Here is a 20156-nt window from a genome sequence, read left to right on the forward strand (position 1 = left end):
CATACACCATTAAATTAAAAAAAATAAATAAATAAAAATAATTGCTAACATGAGTGAACAGTAATGCACTGCATACATTAACTAACTTGTAACACATACAGTGAAACAGTAGCAATGCTAAGAGACTTGTTCAGCGATTGTTTTATTTTTAATTTTGTCTCCCCCAAGATGCCAAGATTTGATATTGCCAGATTATTATTTGTGGGGCTTACTGAAGGACAAAGTTTGTCAAAGTTTGTTTGACAAAGGACAAACAAACAACTATTTGTTTCCTTAAGAAACAAATAGTTGTTTCTAAGGAAAGTTGGTGAAGAGTTGTTGGGGAAAACATCAGGAAAGGGGACGCCGGAGGGAAAGGAGGCTTAGTGGTGGAATGAGGAAGTGCAGTCGGTGATAAAACAAAAGAAGGAGATGAAGAAAAGATGGGATGTAACAGATAGCCAGGAAGATAAAGAAGTATATACCACAGCAAATAAGGAGGCAAAAAGGGCTGTGGCAATAGCAAAGGCGAGGGCAGTGGACGAGACCTATGGGGAACTGGAAAGGAAAGAGGGAGATAGGCAATTGATGAGAATAGCCAAAGCGAGAGATAAGTCATCGAAGGACTTCTCATCAATAAAACAGATAAAAGATGAGAGGGGAGTAGTTATACAGGATCCGGAGAAGGTTAAGGAAAGGTGGAAAGACTATTTTAAAAAGCTATTAAATGAGGAAAACCCAAGAGCACTATGCGAGGATGGACAGATGAATGTGAGAGTAGTGGAAGGCATAAGCAGGAAAGAAGTGGAAAGCGCACTCAGAAAAATGAAGAGAGGGAAAGCAGTAGGTGCTGATCAGATACTAGTAGAGGTATGGAGTAGTCTGGAAGAAGAAGGGATCGATATCCTATGGGACTTGATGGAAAAACTGTGGCAGCAGGAGAGGATACCCGATGAGTGGAGGGAAAGTATACTTGTGCCAATCTTTAAAGGAAAGGGTGATGTGCAGGAATGTGAGAACTACAGGGGAATAAAGTTAATGTTTCATTCGATGAAGATCTGGGAAAGAATTGTGGAAGGAAGGTTAAGGCAGGAGATGGAAATAGGAGAGGAACAGTTTGGTTTCATGCTGGGAAGAGGAGCAACAGATGCGGTCTTTGCTTTAAGGCAGGTGATGGAAAGATACAGGGAGATGCGAGTAGAGTTGCACATGGTGTTTATAGACCTGGAAAAAGCATACGATAGAGTGCCCAGACAAGAGGTATGGAGATGTATGAGGGAGAAGGGTACATCGGAAAAGTGCGTAAGGCTTGTGAAGGATATGTAGGAGGGAGCAGTGTAGGTATGACTGAGGGGTTCTCTGTAGAAGTTGGACTGCACCAGGGATCAGCTCTCAGCCCATATCTGTTTGATCTGGTAATGGATGTGTTGGTGAGAGAAGTGAAGAGTAGAGCACCATGGAGTATGCTGTTTGCAGATCATATTGTGCTGTGCGAATCATCCCAAGGAAAGACAGAAGAAATTGGAGGAATGGAGGAAAGCATTGGAAGATAGAGGCATGAGGATAAGTAGAACAAAGGCAGAATATATGGTATTGAATGGAGAAGTTGAGAGTTCTATAAAACTGCAGGAGGAAAAGCTACCATCTTTTTCGAAATTTAAGTATCTGGGATTGAACGTTGAGAGGGGTGGAGGATTGAGTGCAGAAATACAGCACAGAGTGCAATGTGGATGGCTGAACTGGAGAAAAATGAGTGGGGTTCTGTGTGATAAGAAAGTTAATTGTAAAATGAAGGGAAGAATGTATAAAACTGTGGTTAGACCCACATTGATGTACGGTGCTGAGACATGGGCGATTACAAGGGCCCAGGAGAAGAAGATGGAAGTGGCGGAGATGAGGATGCTAAGATGGGTGTGTGTTGTGACGAGGAAGGACAGGTTAAGAAATTACTACATTAGAGGTACGGTTAAGGTGAGGCCTCTGAGTGAAAAAATACAGGAATCTAGGTTGAGGTGGCTTGGTCATGTGGAACGAAGAAGTGAGGAGTATGTAAGGAAGAGGTGTGAAAAGCTGGAGGTGATAGGGAAGAGGAAGGGGGGAGACCTAACTGAGATGGAAGGACAAGGTAGCAGAGGATTTGAAAGATGGAGGAGAGAGGAAGCCCTGGTTAGAAAGAAATGGAAGAAGAGAATTAAGGAAGGGAATGCCGACCCCATATGAACGTGGGAAGAAGGCGAGGACAAAGAAGAAGAAAAAGACTGAAGGACAAAGTTTATGAAAAATAACTACATATTAGAGGAATTGAAACCAATATACAGAATTGTGAACATAGACATTCACACATTGCAAGAGGCATGATCAAATATCATGAAATGAGTCCCATTCATAAGGTGAACATTTTCAGCATTTATTACAATTTTTTTTATAATTATTATAATTACTTGTAACAAATGAAAGAAGGCTTAGCAAAAATTTAAATGGGAAAATTTAGCTTGCAGATGAATTTATTGGCAGTGGAATATTTTAAGCCTTGATGACAAACATTTCTATCAGAGATGTTCTACTACAATTAAATATTTATATAGTAAACAACGAAAACTGGGTGTAGCCTTCCCTCACTCCACGTGTTGTGACATATAAACTGGATACAGACGACCATGTTTTTAAGAGTACACTACCAGTTGTTTCAGATTTTTGTATTCATTTTAAAATTAAGTGTCCCGAGAATGTATCATCCTGTTTTGTGCAACATTGAAATGTAAGACTTTACCAGCATACTCTTTTGTTGAGTTATTTCAAGTTGAAATTGTTAGTCATGCTACACAGCTTTAATCATAGATCAGAAAGCTGTGTAACTGATGAGAGAGCATATTTACTTGACTATGAATTTTTCAGAAGTAAAACTGCATTATTTATACTATTAAATAAAGTTATTTTTAGAGTTATGCCTGTTTGTTCAACTGATATTGCGGCCTTCTATATAGACTACAATGTCCGTATATGATGGTGGTTCAAGGTTAAGCTAGACATTGCCTTTTTGAAAAATGTACATACATACTAGAGTTGTGAAACTTATTACTGTGTTTCAAGATACTGTCATTCTTTTATCCATCGCATTGGCAAGGCACTGATTCCATCAGCATAGGAAGAAGTAGGCTGAGTGCATGTCCAGTTTAGGAAACTGCATTTGAGTTTGTCATCTGCCTTGAATTTCTGCTCTCCCAGGTATTCCTTCATTAGCCTGAACAAGTGATAATCACTGGGGGCTAAATCTGACTGTAAGGAGGATGGTTCATGATTACCCAGCCCAAGGTTGTCACTGTTATTGTTGTCGAATTTTCCATATGTTAATATTCATTGTTGTGCTAGAATGATTCCCATTGATAGTATCCCAGGTCTTTTCTTGCAAACTGCTGTATGCAGATCATTTAGAAGCCATTTGCTGTGGTACTGAGCATTAAACATTGCTTAAGATGGCAGAAAATTGACAAAAATCGACCCTTCTCAATTCCAAAAGAGGCACTTATGCCAGCTAATGTAGATCCCTTGTGGTGCTATTTCACTCTGGACTTCTTTCTGATGTTCAGTGATTCTGGAGTGAAGTGATGAGACATGAGTGAAGTAGTGTACTCATGTCTTATTACAAGTCTGTATTGTCTGAAGAAATGCATTTCCCACTAGTTTGAACTGGTTCAGATGTTTGGCAGAAATAGCAATGTGTTATGCCTTTTGCGTCAACATCAGCATATTTGTGACTTGCTGTGCACACACTTTCTTAAACAATGTGTCCATGAATTATTGCCTGTACACTTCCAATGCATATGTCCACTTTTGATGTAATATCATGACATCATAATATGTTATCCAAAACCAGCACCTTTAGTAGTAGTAGTGGCAGATGATGTAAGAAAGCATGCTTATATAACATCAGCAAAAAAAAAAAAAAACCCACACACAAATAATACACATTTCACCTATCTACACCCTCCAAGAATTTGTCTAGTTCCTCCTTGAATTTATTCAAACTGCCCCTCCCCTCACATCCCCACAACAACAGATGGAAGCCTGTTCCAATAATCAACCACCTGCTGGCCGAAGGCAAACTTCTGCACATATGTCCTGCAACCATCCTTCCTCAACTTGAGGAAGTTGCAGTCAAACAATAAAAAATAGAGGAACAAAATAAACAAACTGTTCATCATGAAGATAAAACACATTAATAACAGCATAGTTCAAATATCAGCTATTTATACTTTTTTTGTATGATTCTAGAATATTCCAAAGGTCTAGAATGTTCAGGAGTTTTTTTTTTTTTTTTTTTTTTGGGAGGGGGATGGATTCAAGAATATTTTAAAATGTTCTGGAATTGTAGAATATTCTGTAATTCTTGGGTATTCTTCTAGAATATTCCAGAATTCTAGAATATACTCTATTTCTAGATTATTCTAAACATTAGGCAGGATTAAGGAAGTGTCCTGCAAAAAAAAAGATCTCACAAAATAATAATATGGCACATAAAACTACTTGACGTTTAGGCTTAATTTTAAGGCCTTAAGTGCAAAGACACAAAACAGATAAACCATTATCCTTGTAGCTGAAACTCTGCTCTTTTCAGTAGTGGCAAAAACACAAAGAATTGAAGATGTCCCTCATTAAGATATTTTCCCCTTAAGATAGGTAAAATTTAACTTTCAAAATTTGAGTCAATCTTTGAAGGAAAATATCTCAGCCAGAAAACAAATATAAGAGCTGATATTTAGTTAGGCTGAATTCATGCAGTTGGTAAGCGGAATGTCCAAAGAAGAAGGTACCAAAGGTTTTTATTTCAAAGTTATGACTTTCAAAATTCTTGCTTAAATTTATCACAACAAATTTTGGTGCCAGTTTTAGACCGCATTGTAAAAAATATGGATTTTGAGCCTGGACACCAAAAGTTTTGAATTCTCTGCCAAAAGTTACCAAGTTTCAGAGCACTACCTCTCACCGTTGTGCAACACTAACACTTAAAACAAAACTTTGAAAATTTTTGTGATTTATTCCGCATAACAAGTGACCTACACAAAAAAGTTGCTGGTGCCTCAAGCATACTATATTTTGAACTGAAATTTTGCACAGCTTCATTTGAAACCTTTTTAAACATTCACACTAAGTTTCAACAGAATTGAAGATGGTCGAGCAGGGACCCCTAGGCCATTTGCCCTGGAATGACCCAGCTAATAAAGGCCATCATCGGCGCGCTGAACTGTGCAAACATTGATTTGGATCTGTGGTCCAGAGATTCTGCCTACAGAGAAGAAAAGCGCAAATCCATAGTCAAGTGCCGTCAGCATTCCTGCAATTGTCAGCGGAACTAGTAATAACTCCCAGTGAAAGATTTCCAGACTGTCTCAATCTATATAATATAATATAAGCCCTGTATAATCACTATTTAAGAAGAACCAGCTCAAATTGTAATTAGCTTTAATTCAAATCTGATTATGTTAGCTTTATGTTGATGAAAATGAGCTATTAGCACTTTATGTATTTGCTGTGTACTTACGTAGTTTTGTATGTACTTAATGTAATGTATCCAGTTAATTGTTAGATTCCTCTGGTTGCCTGTAGCAGGAATCATGTCCTACTACATTTCTATGAATAAAGAATTTTATTATTATTATATGCTGCAAATCATCCTGTGTAAACCTCATTGAATTTTTAATTTTTTTGTTTTGCTATAGACACATTGAGATTTGATGTGAACTGTCTGCACGCGCGCGCGCGCGCACGCACGCACACACACACACACACAGTCTGATTTCACACTAAAGCGCAGCATTGGCTTGACATGGTAAGAATTAATGGCTAATATGCATGAACTTGTAATAACAGGTTCTCATAATTATGAATCACTCTCTCTGCCTCTTTGTTTCACTAACAATTAGTAAATGTTGCATGTTTTCTGATGTTATGATGAAAATTGGCTGTTGCTTTTGTTTTCAAAAAACTGAGAGCTCTATAATTTTTTTTTTTTTTTTTTTTTTTTGCTCTGGTTTGGAATTAACATAAGAATTAATTTTAAAAGTTAATTGTCTTTCTGTTACAAAAACCTTGTTGATTAGTGTAATTGAATATGTCTGAGATGAAATGGAGTTTGTATATTATCTAACTTGTTTTAAAATTTTAATTAATTTGAATTTTGCATTAAAATCATTTGTTGGGGCAGATTAGTTTGTGTTGAAGTTCTGTGGATTAGGGAATTCTGACTGTCCCACAGGATAAATAATATACCTTCTGATACATGTGATTTATCCGAAGGGTAGAGTGATTATGCTTTGCAGAAAATGTTGGTATCACTGTGTCTTAACTAATGTTGAATTGTTAATATAGTCTGTTATTTTTTTGAACATTTATTTTATCGTATATAAATTATAATAAATATGGTTATTTTTTAATTAATTTTGTGACTAATTAGACATATTATACAGATGTTATTGGTACGCCATTTCCCAAGAAGCATAAAAAACATAAGCACAAAAAGCATAAGAGAAAAAGGGGAGCTGAGCAAGAGGCTGATGAAGGATCTGGATATGGAAGCCCTGAAGTTTCTTCAGAAGGATCTAAGCCATCTTTAAAGTTGAAAATTAAAATTGGAGGACAGACTTTTGGGGAGAAGAGGTAAGATAAGATATTTAAATAGTATTTTGGTTAGTGGATCTAAGACAGTGCGACCCTGTCTATTCACAAACTGTAAAAGCCCATATCTCACCTTGTACTTGGGTATTAGTCTAAATTTTGAAATCAGCTTGGTGTTCTCAAGTTAACGGGTATGAATCCAAGATAAGTTAAAATTCTTTTTAAATGGGACATACTTTCCATTTGCAGCACTGAGGTTTAAAAAGTATTAGATATAATTTGGTTCTTCAAGGGATAGTTCTTTTAATAAATAATGACCTGTTTATTCTGAAATGCCAATTCATTTAAATAATTTTTTTATATATATTTATATTTTTTTTATCATCATAGAAATGATAACATTTGAAAATACCCCTGCTTCAATTAACACAAGTAATACATTCTTGAAAAAACTTAATATTGAATTCATTCATGAATAATTTTTTTCTATACACACCATGTTTTACTGGGAGTCTGTATTCCTGATAGTTTGGAAAGGCATATTTTTATCATATAAAATGAATTTGAATAGTAAATTAGCATGGAAATAGTACAGTAAATATATGGAAATAGAAATAGATATTGAATCTAATGAGCAGCCAAGCTTGTTCAGATTCAATATCCATAGATTTGATTTAGGTGTTCAAAGATTTTTCTTCTGAACACCACTTGACTGCTTGTTTATATTAGATATATTTATTCACCACTTTGCACAGGGTTGTCAGTTGTGGCTACCTGTTATCTGATGATGGAATCAAATAGTTCTGAAACTGAGCATAACAGTGTCTTCAAGTTTTTAATGAATAATAGACTCACCTATTGGGTGATGTTATTTTATTAAAAATGATATTAATTACTCTAGTTACAACTTGTGGATAATATAATAATTTCTCAAAAGCCTAAACCCAAGCTCTTGTTTCTGTCACAGGAGGAACAACATTGTCCTTGCAGTATAGACAGAAATATGCTCAATCCAGTGTGAGCATAGGCCTGATGTAGCCAAGTGGTTGCGAGTGCAGTAGCACATGCTCTTTGAGTGGACCAGAGTTCGAGCCCATGACTGCTAAATACAATTAACATTTGTATTGATTGATTTATTGTAAACTCCACTGACCTGGTGGTCATGCCAGAGTATAAACAAGAACATATTTCTCAGACTATATCAAACTACAGTAAACCTTTGCTAATCTGGTTACAGTTAATCTGGATTGAAATATGAAAAATTGTGTTCACAGTTGAGTACTTTGAAAGACACATGGATTTAGGAAGGCACATGAGTAACTCTCACTGCGCACCAATTGACTGTAGAGAGAGAGAGAGAGAGAGAGAGAGAGAGACGGAACATACACTACATTGTCTTGTGTGTTGTTCAGTATCATTGTTGACTCTGAGTCGGACGGATGTTATTGCTTATATTGCTTCATTTGCTTACTTCTTTATATGTACATAAGTTAACATTTTATATAATCAGGGGTTCTAAAGAATTAAAAAGTGAAATAAAAAGAAAACACTTTAACTATCATTAACAAGCCCAGAGTGATAGAACAACTTGAAAATGGTGTTCCTGGGAAAAAAAAATTGCTGAAGAATTTGGTATTGGCCAACAGGCTGTGTCAGATATTAAAAAACAAAAAGAATCTATAAAGACATTTCATTTAAAATTCTGTAAAATTTTAAAAGAAAAATAAAGGCAGAGTATCAAATAGACAGACAATAAAAGCAGTATATTAAAAAAAATAGACATACATTAAAAAAACTAAAAGGAGTGTTGCTGGAAGAAGCTGTATTTAAGTGGTATTCATAGTAATGATCAAGTGGCATTGGCATGTGGCTCCAGTGCCACCTGGTAAATGTATAAAAAGACAATACATTTATCCATCTATTGATGGATAAATCTTTTGGTGACGATTAGTTAAGCAAAAGGGCTATCTTTTGCTTCACTAATCTGGAAGACCTTACCCAGTTACTCCGTTTACTGCATATAAAAAGGGAGGGTATACTGCATATAAAAAAGAAGAAAATATATAAAAAAGAAAAAAAAAGATTAAACTGTTTGTGTTTCCCTTGGATAAAGGATAACTTGGAATGCTATCACATCACAAAGATCTTTAGAATTCATATGTTTCTATTTATTGATGCAGTACACAGAGAAGTAATAAATAAGGAAACATATATAGAACATGTATTGATACAAGAGGATACATAATATTAATGAATCAATGTGAAAAATTGATAGTAATTATTATTTAAATTAAAAGTATTTATGGGCTTGCTAGTTCCATTTGAAGATTAAGATATTGATCAATTTGTATCCATTTGCTTTATGGTGCTCATTTTGCAATGCAGTTATTCCCAAGAGCTGTAAATGTTTTTTTTCCAGTGTTGAATTGTTATAGTAGCTTAAAGTAGATTATATATTTAAGTGATATTCAATATTTTGCATAGTTAATTTTATTTTTATAGTGTTGCAAAGAATGAAATACCAGATCCATCAAGTGAAGATTCCCAGAGTGTCGGTAAGGTTTTAAAAATCATATGTATTTCTTACATATTAAAGTGATTGAGTCAAATGATAAATATAAAATTAAAATAAAAATTGCCTATATTATTTATATAGGTTAGAATTTAATTTTCTCATTTATTCACCATGTGACATATATCTGTTGGGTGTATGTCACATACAGTTTCTTAGTTTTAATTGTAATTTTAATTTGATAAACATTAGGTGGTCAGCCACAGGTAGAAAGTGATGTTGATGAAGAAGAAGCTTGGCTTGAAGCTGTAGAATCTGGAAGACTGGAAGAAGTAGATGAAGAGTTAAAGCGAATGAAAGATCCAACGTTGATGACAGCAAGGCAGGTATGGTATAAAAAAACTTCTCTTCTTCTTCTTCTTTGGTCCTTAGCTGGCAGCTGGGGGAGGCGGTTGGCCACGCAACCAGTATGCTGCTGTAGGTGCCGCAGGGTTTCGGACTTGCTCTGTGATGTTCTTCCATACCTTACGATCCATGGCGTCAGTCCTGGCCTGGTTAAGGTCGAGACGTCGGCTCTTCAAGTCATTTTCCACTTGCTTGGCCCACGTTTTCCTAGGCACGGTCCATTGGATGCTCCATTGGGTGGGTCGTTGTCTCCAAAGGAGTGTGGATGGTATTCTGTTCGTGCCCATTCTACATACGTGGCCAAACCATCTAAGCCTTCGCTTCTGGATTTGGTCGGCAATGGTTGGTTGCTGTTGGCATCTGGCGCGGATGGTATCATTAGTGATGCGGTCGCGAAGAGAGATGCCCAAGATCTGCCGCAGGCATCGCATTTGGAATACCTCAAGTTTGTTCAAATCTAACTTGAGACAAATCCATGTTTCCGATCCGTAAAGAAGAATGGGCAGGATCAAAGTCCGGAAGAGTCGGATTTTAGTCTTTGTGGAAATGTTGGTCCTCTTCCACAGACACCATTTGAGTGAGGCGAACGCAGTGGCCGCCTGTCCAATTCTGCTGTGGATTTCCATGGTGGATGCAACTTTCTTCTCCTGGACCAGCGACCCAAGGTATTTAAAGTCCTGCACTTGCTCGATCTGGACGCCTTCGAGATAGATGGTGGCTTGCAACCCATCTGTTGTCAGGGCCTTTGTCTTACCAGCATTGATCTTCAAACCGTATGGCCGGGCAATGCGGGCAATGTCATAGAGGATGTCCGTGGCTTCAGCGTCGTTACCGGCAAGGATAGCACTATCATCAGCAAACATCAGGTCAGTCACATAGTGATCCTTGTCATATTGTATGCCCTGTCTGTTTCTGAATGCTTGCCTCATAATGGTGTCGACCACGATGTTGAAAAGCAACGGGGAGGCTACATCCCCCTTGGCGGACTCCAGTTTGGATGGTAAATTCCTCAGATAAATCGTTCTGGATGCGCACCTGGCTGGTTAAACCGTTGTATGCAGTTTGGAGGAGTGTGATGACTTTTCGAGGGACATGTTCAACCTCTAGTAGTTTCCATGATGACTTTTCGAGGGACATGTTCAACATCTAGTAGTTTCCATGATGACTTTTCGAGGGACATGTTCAACCTCTAGTAGTTTCCATAAGGCAGGCCGATGGACACAGTCGAAAGCAGACTTAAAGTCAATGAAAACAATGACGGTTCGCTGTCCACACCGGATCCTCTCCTCCATCAGCTGACGAATGGCAAAGATTTGATCACAGCATCCTCGCCCGGGTCTAAATCCTGCCTGTTCTTCTCGACTGGTTTGCTCGTGATGTTTTTGCAGTCTTGACTGGATGATCTTCATAAAGACCTTTCCGATGATGGAAAGGAGGCTGATGCCACGGTAGTTCTTGCAGTCCCGGTTATCACCTTTCTTGTGGATCGGTACGATAATGGCTTTCCTCCATGTTAGCGGAATTTGTTCAGTGCACCAGATGGTTTTGAGGAGTGAGTGTAGTCGGCGAAGCAGTACATCTCCCCCGGCTTTGATCGCTTCTGTGGTGACTTGGTCCACTCCTGGTGCCCTGCCATTCTTCAGGGATTGTATGGCTGCTTTCACTTCTACTGTAGGCTTAACATCGACCATGGAGACCTCAGGGGGGTCGATCGAGAGTGCTGTTGCTGGCGGTCCCTGAGGTGGGTCGTGATTATACAAAGCTTTGAAGAATTCACTCGACCGTTGCAGCTTGGAGTGAATAAAAAAACTTAGAATATTGAAATTATAAAATAGCTAATGCTATTCTGGTTTTTCCAAAATTGCAAAAAGTAGGACTTCTTATTACTATGATTTGTCCGTGCAATACTTTTAAAGTAGTTTATGGTAATGTGAAGTTCGTTCTGTGTACATGGGGGAGAAGGTTCTTTCCTTCTTCACTTAATCATACAGGTTCTTTTATTTTCTACATCAATTTTTAAAATTTTCCCATAGGTTCTGAAGAAGCTATATGGATTAAAGAATAATTTCTAAAAGAGCAAATCATAATTATGAAACTACTTATTGCAATATATGGTTTTTTTATTTTTTTTTATTTGACATGGGTGTAGTGAATTGTGAATATAATATATTTATTTTATATGAGTAGTATGTCTTGTAAACAAGTCTATTAATTATAATAGATTCCTTTTTTTGAGTTTTGCATTAATCAATTTTGGAATTATTTCCTTTAAGTAGTTAAAAACAGTCACTTTCTTTGTCTAAAGCTTTGACAAAATTTTTCATTAAACCCAGCTTTATGTGGAACAGAGAAAGATGTGCCAGCTGAGGATCTGCTAATGGTGCATATTAATATTACTTTTCCAAGGAATAAACTCTTGACTGTCCCAGAGAATGAATTCTCAGAGTTCCCCAAGGACTGGTTTGGGATTGTTGTTGTTTCTAATTTTCTTAAATGAAGCAAATAGAGGGCATGATTATAAAAATTTTCAGATGATTAATATATGCAGTAGGCTCTTGATTTAATGGACAAAAAATTTCTGTCCTAAAGTCAAAATTTAGAACCTATTTATATCTGATAGCATCGCACAATCAGACAGATGTGCTGTCTGATGTGCGACACTATCAGTCAGATGTGCTGAAAATTCCTTCTCGTGAAATAAAGGCTGTTTTATTGCTAGATAATTCGTCTGCTCACCCTAATGCTGAGAGGTTAGTTAGTTAGCAGGGATGGGAGAATTAAATGTGTTTTTCTGTCTCCTAACGCTTCTTCACTGATACAGCCGATGAATCAGGTGTAATCGTTGCATGTAAGAGGTTGTATAAGAAGTTTTTGAAAGAGGTGCTTGTTGTTTTGGAAGACACAGAAGAAGCTACAAGAGGCACCAGGACATTGAAAAATTTACATGCATACAACATCAAATCTGCTATCTTCAACTTAATAGCTGCGTGGAAAGATATGAAGATCATGGCCAATGCTTGGTAGAAGTTCTTGTTGTATGACGTAGAACCTGAAATGGACTTTGAGGGAGTTAAGGTGTCTAATTTTTGGGACACTCTTCTGAATCACGGCAACAAAAATAGACTGAGAATGATGTGGAATAGTAGCTCGAAAATGATGAAGGTGATCTGGGCTATCAAATTTTTTGTAAGGTAGAGATTGCGGAAAATGTTCGTCATGGAGAACAAGAGGACGATGATGATGACAAAGAATCGGTTGCACCTCATCCTGAATTGTCTGTTATAAGACAACGTATGGATATGGATGACATTGTGTATTATACTAAATCATCATCAGACCCTGATGTGCTTCCTTATTGTGAACATTTTAGAGAATTTCGATCTACAGTAATAAGGAAGCAGCACCAAGGTGTAACTAAAGGCAGCTGTAGCTTGATTTCTTCAAGACCACTTCATCAACTGGACCTGTTTCATCAGAACTCTCTACCAGCAAGGAATTAACACCTCTCCCTCCAAATGACAGTTGTTTCTGACTCTGAAAATTGTGATTCTTTCAATTAAGTTAATATTAATATTGAATATTATGGAACTTTTTTTAATGTTTTTTTGTATTTTTTTATTCAATGGGGTTTAAGAATTTTAAAGTATTTTTCCCCCCTTAAAATGGATTTAAATGAAAAAACTAATGTTCACATTGAAAACAACTTTGTGTGAGCTTTAATAAAAAAGAATGGTGGAAACACTCCATTAGTTACATTGCATAGTTTTTGACGTGTTTAATTAAAATAAAATTTGGTTCCTGTCATAAATTTTTTTTTATATTTTTAACAGATGTTTTTGGTGGTGTGTATAAATTACTCACTGTACATAACATTTTAATAACATTTTAATACATAATGTACATTGTAAATTCGTTATTAATATATGTTTTTAAAATACATTCGATTTATAGCAGACACCCCTTTCCCCAATTAGTCTGTTAAATCGAGGGCCTACTGTAATTAATAGATAATTCCCCAGACTGGGGAATGATTAATGATCAGCACCAATCAGGATTTTTTTAGAATGACTTGGATAGGCTTCAAGGATGGTTAGAAAAGTTGCAGCTATGCTTTAATGCAGAAAAATGCAAGGAGGTGGAGAATGGCAATCCTAAAGTAATTTATATACTAGGTGGAATTAATTTTAAAAAAAATTAAGAAGAAAGGGATTTGTAAGTTACAGTATCGGCAGACATCGATATAAAGTCTTCGAGCAGTAGATAGGTGTCGAGGAGGGCCCAGTGGTTTCTTTTCAATGATTTATTGAACATTTGCCTTCATAATTAACTTCAATGATTCAATACACTCCCTGGCAGCCTTCCCCAAAATTACTGGGTATATGCTATCAATTCTAAGAGCCTTACTTGCCTTTATGTTAAATTTTTTCTAATAAACAGTCATCTGTAATTTTGAAATCACTAATTTCATATGACTCAGTCTCACTTGCACAACCTCTTCTCAGCATGATTGGAGGCTTGAAGTGGTGAAACCCATGTTTAGTCTCTAGAGCAAAGTTTCCAGCATCCCCCTCCTCCCATACTTCTCCTTCAACCCATGCACGGTACTAAGTACTATAGGTTTTGATACCTTTCATGTTTGGGGTTTTCATTAAAAAAAAATAAATAAATAAAATAAAGACAGATGCAAAGTACCTGTTTAATTCATCTGCAAAGTCAGCTGGGCTTACTAAGGCTTTCCCACACCCAGTGTACAAGGGTCTGATCTGATTCACTTTTTTTTCTCTTGTATTCACATGCATGAAAAATCCCTTGTCCCCATTTTTTTGCTCTCCAAGTCAATGCTTTCTCATACAGAGAGAGAGGCCAGAGAGGCCTAGGCCTCTCTAACCTTATCTGTGGTACTATTACAAATCAACTTGTAGCTCTTGTAGGCTTCAGTACTTTTCATTGCTTTGTAAATATCCTGTGCTACCATATTCTGTTCTATTTGACCAGCCATCTTTGTATTCATTGATTTTGGCATCCTCCTCCTGCAATATTTTCTTAATGGCATGTATGCATTTGTAGGTTTTGTGATTTTTGCTTTAAAGGTATTCCATAATTCAAACATATTCACCCTCACTCTGCAATCTATCCAATTAATAGATGCCATATAGCACCTTAAACTGTCAAAGTCCCCTCTTCTGAAATTAAAACCAGTGCCTTTACCTTTTTAACTACTGCAGCATCTTCCAAGTGACGACTGGTAGATGTAGATTAGTTTCATTGTCAGTAAGTTTATTAAGTTAATTGTATAAATAATTTTCAAAATATATATGTTTTTATTATATTATGTCAGTCCAATATGCCTGGAAATTTTTCTATATAACTGGTAAACTTTTTTTTTTTTTTTTTACTTCCTCACAGAGAGCCTTGCTAGAAAGCAAATCTCAGAAAGAGAAAGAAGAACCAGCTCCTGCAGGTTAGGTTACAGCTAATAATGGTGACTACTACATATAAGATTATATCAGTATTTTTAATAAAACTAACAGAATTTATAATAAAAAATATTAAAAATATGAGGGAGAAAATTTATTCTTAATCTAGTGCATGGTGAGTTTTAGTAAATAATTAAGTTATATCATGCATTAATATTTTAATTTTTATTTGAGAACAGAAAAGAGTGATGTATCATTGGTAATCTAAAAGATTTTCTTGGCCTTACAAATAATTTTAAATTGGAATTTATTACTTCAGTTGTCAGATTTATAGTCAGGCAACTGAAGCCATCAAAGTGGAGTTATTTGACATTGCTGTTGTCAACACTGCTGCTTATAGTATTTTTGATACATTCCTTTTTAATGTATATATTACTTTTTGTTTATATAGATACATACAGTACAGTATATTACATTACATTATGTTATGTAATGATAGACTAAGCAGTTAAGCAGTACAACCACCAATAAGGTTGTCATTCCAAAATTGGGAAGCAGTTCATTTCCACATTGTCTGTTTTTTGTAGTTTGTACTGTGCCAAGTAATTTATTTATTTTCTAAAATTTATGGACAGTAATATTGGTATACTGTATATATCAGCTTTAGCATTTTCTAAGCTAGGATAACAAGTAAACCAATGTGGTTCAATTTATAAACTTTGTACTTAGTTAAAAATTTGAATAGTAACAAGAAACTGTCATAACCTTGCAGTTTAATTACATTGTGTTTGACATAGCATGCTATGGTATATCCATGTGAGAAGACTGATGTTTACTCTATTGTGAGTGTTGTTTTCGTCAACTACTTGAAGAGATGAGTTTGAAAAAAGAGAGAACAAGTAGCGAAGGGCTTGGTAATTGGTTGTTATAGGTACAGGTTCATAAAGAAAACAGAATTTTATTGAATTTTGAAGAAAACTGACTTTGTATACTTCTATAATTGTGCAAGTTAATTTTAGATGTGCTTCAGATATAAAAAGAAGTTAAGAAAGGTTTCTGTTAAATAAAGTGGTTCTAGGTTAATAGAAAAAATAATTAGAATGGTTACATGATGTTCATATTCTTATGAAAAAAAGTTGTGCATATTGGTAAGTCGAGTTGTAAGGCACTGTAGGGTATTCATTTGAAATTCACTCTGTCTATGTGGAGAAAATTTAATACTTAGCAAAGTCAACAAGTTATATTTATATTGAAATAAACAGTATCCGCTATTGATTGTGTATAATTTGAGTGAACTGTATAATCATTTACACAATAAAGATGGATTGAAGAAACTACACCAACCAAAATTACTTGTGACATATCTGCTTATCTCATAAAAATTACCAATGAGAATTGATATTTGATCAGAGAAATGAGTAACTATGTAATGTCACTGGTGCAGTATAACTACATTCCAATCTAGCAAGGTTGTTTCTTCAGGAACAACGGATAATTTCTTAACATCTTGCATATGTAAAATGTTAAAAAGTTACCCAATCGTAAAATTTTAAGGTAAAAGATATCTACAGTTTAAGGTGGGTTGTTCCATGACATACTTACTTGTTTGCTAGTATTGATATGGTGCCTCATCTACTAAAGGTTGGTAATTAAACTTTGGCACTCATACTGTTTTGGTTATAGATGCTTTTGCAAAGCCTTTGCCAGTTATTCTCCTTAATACTTGTAAGTTCCATCACTGCAAATGTGGACTTTGGTAAATGTGCCTTGTGACTTTACAACTTCACACCATGGTGGTCAAACACAAAATACTGAAATTCATTTGTTCAACCCTTCTATGCAATTTTTTTTTTTTTTTTTTTTGTGCACTGATAAAACATTTGGGCAACCCTTCAAGACATTGAGAACTTTGAGATGGTTTTGGATAGTAGATAACATGCCATTGTGATGAAAAACTGTGTTTTACTACATGATGAACTGTACTTGTTTGAACATAATGGAATAATATAAAAGATATTGTGTCATCTCAGAGGCCCCCAAAGTGAACAACATTACAAACAGACAAGGGAAAAAAAAAAAAAAAAAAAAGCAATGAATATAAGACTAAAGACACTAAGAAAGAGAAGGTACAAAAAGTAACAACTACTAATCCCCTAACCCGTAAGTCACTAGAATTAAACATTTTCCTTCTGGGCCTGTCAGGTGATATGTTACTACTGCTGGGTTAAAGAAAAGCCAGATAGGTACAAGGATATAAAAAAGGTTATGCAACACAAAAACAGCCATTTAGACAGGTTTAGTCCCTTGTGAAAGTTATGGATGTTCCATTTGAGCACTCATGCCAGTCACAATGATGGTATTCGTCTGTGAAAACTTGCATGTTTGTCTTCATTAGTGGTGCAGCAGCAAGCATGTGTGGGAATCCAGAATTTCAAACTAGTGTTTTGTGATCACTTTTAAGCATAAGAGTTTGTCTCATAGCTGAGTGGCCTTCTCCTATTTGTTACATATGGCTCAGAGGAATATGCAATTCCTTGAAAACTGAAGGAATCTGTTATGTGTCTCTTTCTGTACTAAAATTTAGCATTGCAGAGTTGTCAGAGGCAAGTAGGTAATGCACTGACAAGATGAAGTGAGTTGGCTAGAAACATGTAATTGTGAGTTGGCCAAGCTTTGTTCAGAAGTGGGGGATTTTTCTGCAATGTCACTAGTATCCGGAGCAGTGAACTGAAATGTCAAATACAGAATCACACAAGATGCATTGAGTGGGTAGTTTGTCCCTTTTATTAAGCCACTGCAGGATCCAGTATTGGTTCATAGGAAATGTTTTGAGATAGGATGTTGGGGTTTGATGTCCATATGACAGTGGCATAATGTTTAAGGGCGGAGGGAGGGAGGGGGATTGCACATCTTTGGATGTATTGGATCACTCTTGGCAGGTACGCTATATAGAGTTTGACTTTTTCAGAACTTATGATCCAAAGATGATTAGGTGGGAGGATGAGAGCAATCCTGAAATTTTTCACATAAAAGTATACATCTTTTAGATATTATGACTAAAAATTAATATTAATTTTTAAAGAGGAAAAATTTAGAAAATTAAAATAAACTTAATTTTAATAATATTAATTTTATTTTAATATATTTTTTTTAAAATTCATTTAAAAATTAAAAGTTTAGGAAAAAGTTACTACAAGGACTTCTTTTGTGATTACTGCTTACTTGCATAGATTTCTAATTTACTAATTAAGACTCGTCAAAGCCATAGTTTAAAACATTGTTGTACATGATATAGGTATTAAATAATTTTGTGAAGATAAATTGAAAAAAAAAAAGGCATTTAATAGTATACAGTAAATTTTATTTTTTCTCTACTGTTCTATGAACTGGAGAAATTACAAATCTCAAGATCTCAAACCTAAACATGGTATGCTTAGATCCAAAGACTGGATTAAACTGGAGAGGTAACAACTCTAGCATTGCAGGATTGTGAAAGTTTTTGGTTTTGTATTTTGAAAACGTGGTTTTGAAGACAGGTCTCTATATGCCTTGACCCTTGCAACCAAAAGGCCATTACTGGGAATGCGCCATAAAACTCTAAAAACAAACAAACAAACAAAGCCATTACTGGGGTTGAGAATGTTGTTCTTAATCATCTTTCTGTAAAATATCATCTGTGTAGTTTTATATGAGTTTATTCCAAGCCTTAGCTGGAATAAACTTAGGTGGTCACTGCAACAAAATCTGAGGTTTTTGCTGCAGTGATCTTTGTCTGTTTTTGGATAAACAGTTCAATGTAATCAGTATAGCATAATATATTTAGATTTGTATACAGAAATGGTTCCAATGCATTTGAAAAGATGGCAGCTAAAGACTCACCTTCTAGTGAGGACAGTTTTTTAAAAGATATCAGCAACAGCTGGCCTCTGGTTAACAGTGTTGTTTTTAAGGTGAGCATAAGCCCAAGTTTTAATGGTTAACTTTTAGTCTCCATCACTGAAGGGAGTCATAGTATAGAAGTCAAATACAGTAATTATTATTATTATCATTAGCCATATGGTGGAAGGAAGCCTGAGGCTTTTGTTGCACCAGTCAAACAAATTTCTGAGTTACCCTGAGAGAGAGAGAGAGAGAGAGAGAGAGAACAAGAGTCAGAAATAGAAGGGAATCACAAAGTAAGAGAAGAATGATGATATCTAGCTCAGAACCCTGGGTGTGCCAAGCCCATACTCACCAAATGGGGTAATGTACATGATTTTCATATTAGTTAAAACTGCCTATTTATTCCTTCCAGTTCTGTTTTGTGGAATAACTTTCCTCCATATGTATTTCTTAAAAATTAAAACCTTCAGAAATTCCATGTCAACAAATTTCTTCTGGTTTCTCAACCCTTCCATAATAACAAACAGTATGGATTTTACCCATGGCACTTGTAGGGTTCTGGATTCTCCTAACAAAAGAGGAAATATTTGACATGGAACATAGTGGTGCAGAATTTGGAGGTTAGAGAAATAAAAAAAAGTTACTTAGTATTAATAGTAGCAAATGATGCAAGAGAGCAAGCTTATACAGCATCAGAGAAAAAAAATTCCATTTTACCTATTCATCCCTCCAATAGTTTTTCTAATTCTTTGAATTTATTCAAACTCTCCTTCCACAACAACGGATGGAAGCCTTTTCCAACAATCAACCACCATGTTGGCTGAAAGCAAATCTTACACATATCTGTTTTGCAGCCATCCTTCCTAAATTTGAATTTATGTCCTCATGTGTATAGTCTGAGCAAGAGGAAGAATCTCATCAGCATTGAGTTTGCTCAAGCCACCCAAAGCCTTAAACACCTCAGCCAGATAACTCACAGGTGCCTAGTTTTCATAGTTTGTTAAATTCATTGGACCTCACATTCTATATTTTGACTTTTGTTATGAGTATCCTTTATGAGTATCCTGTGTGTTATCAGACACTCAGCCTAAAACACTGATGGATCCAATATCTCTCTATTACAAAAGATTTAGGAGAAGTCCGGTTGGCCTGCCTCCTTAAAATCCACTCATGCAAACCTTCTCGATGGTAAGCCCTGTTACGTCACTTAGGTGGCAATGAACGTGTAGATTGGTTCTCTTCAAGACATCTGATCAGCGTGAAGAGGAAAAGACCAAACCCTCCAGCATATGATTGCTGGAGAGGCCTTCATCCTGCAGTGGATTGAAAATGGCTCATGATGATGATGA

General features: G+C 35.8%; 1 protein-coding gene across 2 annotated transcripts in view; it reads left to right on the plus strand.

Moving 5' to 3' along the window:
- The window catches only part of LOC150091487 (INO80 complex subunit B), a 53929-nt gene that overhangs the window by 21282 nt on the left and 12491 nt on the right, over positions 1-20156 (plus strand). For both annotated transcript variants that reach the window (XM_090384172.1, XM_090384173.1), the window contains exons 2-5: positions 6444-6633; positions 9094-9146; positions 9356-9489; positions 14915-14969. In XM_090384172.1, coding sequence (XP_090240298.1) covers positions 6444-6633; positions 9094-9146; positions 9356-9489; positions 14915-14969 — 432 coding nt within the window. The remainder of the gene's footprint in view (positions 1-6443; positions 6634-9093; positions 9147-9355; positions 9490-14914; positions 14970-20156) is intronic.

This window comes from Mastigoproctus giganteus, chromosome 1 (genome assembly GCF_048544385.1).
Source record: "Mastigoproctus giganteus isolate SK-2022 chromosome 1, ASM4854438v1, whole genome shotgun sequence".
NCBI lineage: Eukaryota > Metazoa > Arthropoda > Arachnida > Uropygi > Thelyphonidae > Mastigoproctus > Mastigoproctus giganteus.